Source organism: Hyperolius riggenbachi, chromosome 5, assembly GCF_040937935.1.
Source record: "Hyperolius riggenbachi isolate aHypRig1 chromosome 5, aHypRig1.pri, whole genome shotgun sequence".
Lineage (NCBI taxonomy): Eukaryota > Metazoa > Chordata > Amphibia > Anura > Hyperoliidae > Hyperolius > Hyperolius riggenbachi.
This window is the reverse complement of record NC_090650.1, coordinates 202,601,102-202,607,101: the sequence shown is the minus strand read 5'-3', so window position 1 is coordinate 202,607,101 and position 6,000 is coordinate 202,601,102. Positions and strand designations below refer to the sequence as shown.

General features: G+C 43.3%; 1 protein-coding gene across 1 annotated transcript in view; it reads right to left on the bottom strand.

Annotated features, from left to right (window-relative positions):
* Positions 1–1,574: 1,574 nt before the first annotated feature.
* AVL9 (AVL9 cell migration associated) overlaps positions 1,575–6,000 on the bottom strand; it is a 124,377-nt gene continuing 119,951 nt past the window's right edge. Inside the window, exons 15-16 of the mRNA XM_068236580.1 lie at positions 2,692–2,780; positions 1,575–2,122 (exon numbers count right to left, since the gene is read on the bottom strand). Of these exons, the coding sequence (XP_068092681.1) occupies positions 2,016–2,122; positions 2,692–2,780 (196 nt within the window). The 3' untranslated portion in view covers positions 1,575–2,015. The remainder of the gene's footprint in view (positions 2,123–2,691; positions 2,781–6,000) is intronic.

Below are 6,000 nucleotides of genomic sequence, written 5' to 3'. Positions count from 1 at the left end.
CAAACAACAAAAAAGCTACTTAAAGTAAACCAGAGGTGACATTTTTAAAAGTTACGCATACCTGCTTTATTCCTGCTCTAGTCCCCAGACACTGTGTGGCTCCTTATTGTGCCTGGCCTCTCCTCCATACTGCTGCTACAGCCTTAGCTCCAGTATGCTCTGTCTGCTCAGTCTTTGGGCTTGATTCACTAAACCGTCAGGGGCGAAGGCGAGAGCCGAAACTCGAGTCGGGCTGTGGAGGCTACACTGCAATAATGCTAAATAAACAAGAAAGTATCCAGTAAGTAGTTTCCCCGTGTGTGGCTGGCTTTATTCAGCAGTGTGCACTATTGCCGTCTATTGTCTTACAGTATACGTGCTGCATTACTCTGACTTCCAGTCAGCAGCCACCGACAACCAGTGTGACACGCAGGACAGCGGAAGCCGGAAATCTTGGGCAGTCACGTGATCGGGGAAGCTGCCCGGCCGTAATCAGAGAGCGGAGCTCGTACGGGCAAACGGCGATACCGCTGGCCCTGGGATATCGGGATTACAGCAAGTAATGTGGGGCACTCTACGTGGATCCTGAGGTGGGAAACCATCAAGACAGGTACTGTTTTCCACTGTCTCTGAACCCCTGCTAATCAGCAAGATTGTCTGTTGTTGCGCTGAGGTACTTTGTTTTCATTGACTGTCACTTTGGGCATTGGAGCCAGCCCACCTCATAGCTGCACTACCTTCATTTTGCGCTCCTTTCATTGTCTTTATTATAAGTTCTCGCTATGCTACTCTGGAAAGGCGTGTTAACTTTGATAAGGTTTGATATCTTTGAAAAGGTGAGATATCTTTGAAAAGGTGAGATATCTTTGAAAAGGTGCGATATCTTTGATAAGGTGTGATATTTGAGTTATCACAGTTTAGTGAATCAAGCCCTTTGTGTGCTCTCTTGCTTGCTGTGTATAGCAGCCATCACCAGGAGTGTCCTGGCCATGGGCAGTTCTGAATATTTCCAATAAGAGGCCACGCAGTATCTGGGGACCTTACAGATAATGCAAGTATTACATTTGCCCCTCACCTTAGGTACACTTTAAGACATAAAGGCCAGATACTGTATACCTTTCTGGATTAAGAGTGCCATTTCCCGAAAGATAAAAACTCTGTATTAAAGAGAATCTGTACTCTGAAATTCTTACAATAAAAAGCATACCATTCTATTCATTATGTGCTCCTGGTCCCCTCTGTGCTGTTTCTGCCATTCTCTGCTGCAAACCTGGCTTGTAATTGCCAGTTTTAGGCAGTGTTTACAAACAAACTAACCAGCTTCTAATAGGCTCAGCTAAGCAGAGTGTGTTAGTCACACAGAGCCTGCAGGGGGTGTGTACAGCTTCTAGCTAATCACAAGCAGCCCTGCACATTCCAGTCTGACTGCCTCAGCCTGACTGTGCCGACTATAGAGAGAAGATTAGATCATATAACAGAGATAACACAGCTACTGTGCAATTAGGAAAAGCTGCAGTAAGCCAGACCACATTAGAAAAGGCATAGGAACTTATAGCATAGAAGAAATAAAGATAAACAATTTGTTACAGAGTCTCTTTAAGGAGGATTACAAAAACGGTTTAGTAAACAGTTAAGGAATGCATTTTGGTTGTCAAGTATGTATAGCTTCAGTAACTCTCAAGCATATTCTGCATGCATAACAAGAACCGTTCTCTGCCATTGGATGTGGGTTAAAACCATCGAGGAACTGTCCAAACTTATTTAGCGAAGATATTTTCAAGTTCATTGACAGTTTATGTATCTCAATCAATAACAGGTGCGAAAAATAAATTAAGTTGATTTACCTATCAAGTAAAAACATACGATGTAAACTATTTATATAGACACTTCATTAACTGCCAAACTTCGGATTTCAGTGTCATTCCTGTGCAAGTTCATTCATGAGAAAAATGGGTAAACCCCCCCAAAAACACATTTGTAGTAGATGTGTGGAACAACTTCTCCAATCCAGAGATGTGAGGGAGGGAAGTCTTTCTTTATTGCTTCTCTTCTTGTGGTTCCTGGCCTGAGGGCTGAGAGAAGGCAGAAATCCAAGAAGACATAGCTGACCTTGCACTGATGAGTGCGCCTCCTACAGACTGGCCTGCACAAAAACAGGAACATTTGTTAAATCATCATGTACTTGCATTTAAAGTATACCGGAGATGTAATGACTCAAAGCATTTATATTTACATGGGACTTCCTCCAGCCCCCTGACTGTTTCCTTCCAAAGAAGCCATTCTCGTTCAGTCTGTAGCTTCAGCCTCTGCTCAGAACTGTTGTATGCGTATACACAGCATTAATGTATGTTTGTACTATCTGTTAATACTGATCTTTTCTATACCGTCCTTTTTCTGTGGCTCCCAACCTTCATGTTGATTTAAATGAATTAGATACAACTATGCTGTTTAATAACTTTTTCTTCCATGTTACATTCCTAATAGTGGGCATTTTGATATACATGAAAATCTTGTTCTCGCATGCTGTGGTTTCCCATTAATGAAGGGACATCTGATTTTAAATACACCAATGGAAGCACTCACTCTAATTGTATGCTGCAGCTTTGTCACACTGTCCACAACATATTCTGCAAATGGTTTTAGGAAGAACTATGTTTACCATGTTTTGACTCAGCCCAGTTATAAGATGTAAATAGTAAATGTGTGCCTTACCTACAGCTTTTCCAGTCTGAACCACATTGCGGCTGGTGGTAACAACTGCATTGCCTATCTTTTTGCCCCTCTCGCTGTTCTGTACAGAACTAGAAAAGATAATAATGTTAGGTCAGGATGGCCTTCATAACATTTTAACCAAACTACTATCACACGTCTTACAAGATAACAAGCATAAATATATTTACTTTACATACATATTTAAACATAAACCCTAAGGTGGCCATTTATAAAAATGACAAATGGAATTCTTTACACTTACAAACATTGGCCTCAATTCACTAAGCTTAACTCCTGTCTTTAACAACTCTTCAGAGCTGTTTTACAGTTATCACAATTATATCACCCTGGTGATAACTGTAAAACAGCTCTGAAGAGTTATTAAAGACAGGAGTTAAGCTTAGTGAATTGAGGCCAATGTCATTTAAAATTCCATGGATTTTTCACACCAGCAAGCAAGCTAAACTATCACTTTAGGCAGCTTTTCATCATAACTGAAATGCCAACAGGAATAAGTCACTTGTCATAATTCACCATATGTATACTATAAAAACCAGTGGCAAACAAACAAATCAATTATTTTCATTGACCTGAAAGCTCGGAAGAGTTGCCCAAATGTGTAGAGCAAGTTGTGTAATATGTCCGAGATACTGAAACAACAAATGGGTTGTGTGGTTAATGACCATAGATTTCTGCACCTATAGTTGTTGGAAACCTAACTTTTACCCTTGTAATATTGATATACTACCTCACCAAAAGGGGATCAACATGGATTTTTTGGAATCATTCATTGAACTGTGATGGTAGGTACTTGGTAGTAGACATTATTGATATGTTGTTATTACTGAAATTTTAAACCTAGGTACTACCTTATGGCTTCTCTTGTTTAATATTAGTTTAAATAATCCTTTGCTCACTCCTCTGGCTACCTGTAAAATTAAGAATACTCTTCAAGATTGTAGTGTTGACATTCAAATCCCTTAACAATGTGGGCCCAGCAACATGAAGAACCTGATGAAACTGCACCACACCTCCCACAGAGATTTCTGTCATGCTGCCCCTACTCTTTGGAACTCCCTACCACAACCAGTAAAGACAGCCCCATCTCGGGAGCTATTCAAATCCAGACTTACAGGCTACCTGTTTAGCCTGACATTTGTGGACCTGTAGAACTTTTCCTCTGTACCACAATTTACCATTCAACCAATTACTGGTCATGGCATGCTCATTCACTTTGAGTCCTATGGGAGAAAAGCTTTACAAATGATGTTTGTTGCTGTAGATCAGGGGTCTCAAACTCGCGGCCCGCGGGCCATTTGCGGCCCTCGATGCAATATTTTGTGGCCCCAGGGCCACAGAGCTTGTAGGCAGGGCCGGATTTCTGGCAAGGCCACATAGGCCATGGCCTAGGGCACCAGAAATTTAGGGGCGGCTCAGTGACAGCCAGTAAAGCTATTCTATGCAGCCATCCCTATCTACAAGGACAGTTAAAGCTGTCTACAAGGACAGCTTTAACCTTTTAACTATCTGTCCTGTACTTGTGTCATCCCTGCAAGACCTGTAAGCTCTATCCTGCAGGTACATATCAGCCTAACTCTCATGCTGTCACAATGGGTCCATCATTAAAGAGATGGCAAACATAACATAAAAGTTCTTAAAGAAAATCTGTATGAAAAAAGTTCCCCTGGGGGTACTCACCTCGGGTGGGGGAAGCCTCCGGGTCCTATCGAGGCTTTCCCCATCCTCCTGCGTCCCACTGTGGCGGCGATAAAGCTCCCCGAACAGCGGGGATGTAAATATTTACCTTCCCGGCTCCAGCACATGCGCAGTATCGGCTCTCCGATCGCTGTTGGGCCGCTCTACTGCGCAGGCGCAGGAGACTTGTGCCTGCGCAGTAGAGTGGACCCGATGAAGATCGGCTATTTTCGCCTATCTCCGTGGGAAGAGCAAAACAGCGCCTCCGCTGGAGCCAGAAAAGGTAAATATTGTACAGCCTGACAAATTGTCGGCTGTACATTTCGTGCACTGCAGCGAGTCCAACGTGGGACACAGGAGGACAGGGTAATCCTCGATAGGGTCCAGAGGTTTCCCCCTACTGAGGTGAGTACCCCCCAGGGGAACTTTTTCATTACAGAATCTCTTTAAGAAAAACATAACTTATAATCTATATGCATATTACTAAAATAGTTATTGTCTGCGACATCCAATGATGGAAAGTAAGTAGAATTCTCATTGGGGCACACAGAGAGAACAACCATATAGACGGTATAGTTGGCCTTGGGCGGTAAAAAGTACAAATCCGGCCCTGCTTGTAGGGGCCCCCAGTGGCTACAAGGGGGAAAAATTTTTCAAATCGGCCTTATAGTTTTTGAGAAAATCGCTTTTAAAGTTGCAAAGGAAAAAAATACACATTTAAAAACCCGCTGACTTTAATGGTTAACCTCCCTGGCGGTAAGCCCGAGCTGAGCTCGGGCTATGCCGCGCAGGGGGAGATCTCAGCCCCTGGTGGGGCGATTTTTAATCTGTAAATTGCTGTGCGCGCAGCCAGCACTTTGCTAGCCGCGCGCACAGCTTGATCGCCGCCGCTCTGCGGCGATCGGCCGCACGCAGCGGCGAAAGAGGGCCCCCCCGCCAGAGCCCTGCGCTGCCCGGACCAATGAGTTCCGGGCAGCGCTATGGGCTGGATCGGAGGTGGCTGACGTCCATGACGTCATCCCGATCGTCGCCATGGCGACAGGAGAAGCCAAACAGGGGAACGCGTTGTATACGCGTTCCCCTGTTTGCTATAGATGCCGGCGACGATCGCACTAGAGGGACACATGCGCCCTCTAGTGGTGTTTCATGTAGCTACCACTCTGGTAGCTTTACATGAAACAAAAAAAAAAAAATTTAAAAAAAAGTTTTTTTTGCCAATTTGGCAAAAAAAATTAACCGCCAGGGAGGTTAATAGCAAATCCACCATAAATGCTAGAAACCCTAAATTTGCAGGATATGTTAAGGAGATCATTAGGAATAAGAGGAAAAAACTATTTTTCAAAAAGACCTTCTAGTTTTTGAGAAAATCGATTTTAAAGTTTCGAAGGAAAATAGTATACTTTTAAATGCGGTAAATGTCACTTTTAGTAGCAAACCTAACGGTAGTGTAATTTTACATGTATCAAAAGAAAGAGCAATACATTTCCTGACAGGGTTTCCAGGGGGTCCATACGCAGCCGCAGCGCTTTGGCCAGGGATCGCTATACAGCCGCAATATGGCTGTATAAAGATTCCTGGCATTTTTTCCTATTTTCCCCAAAAAAAAATTTATGT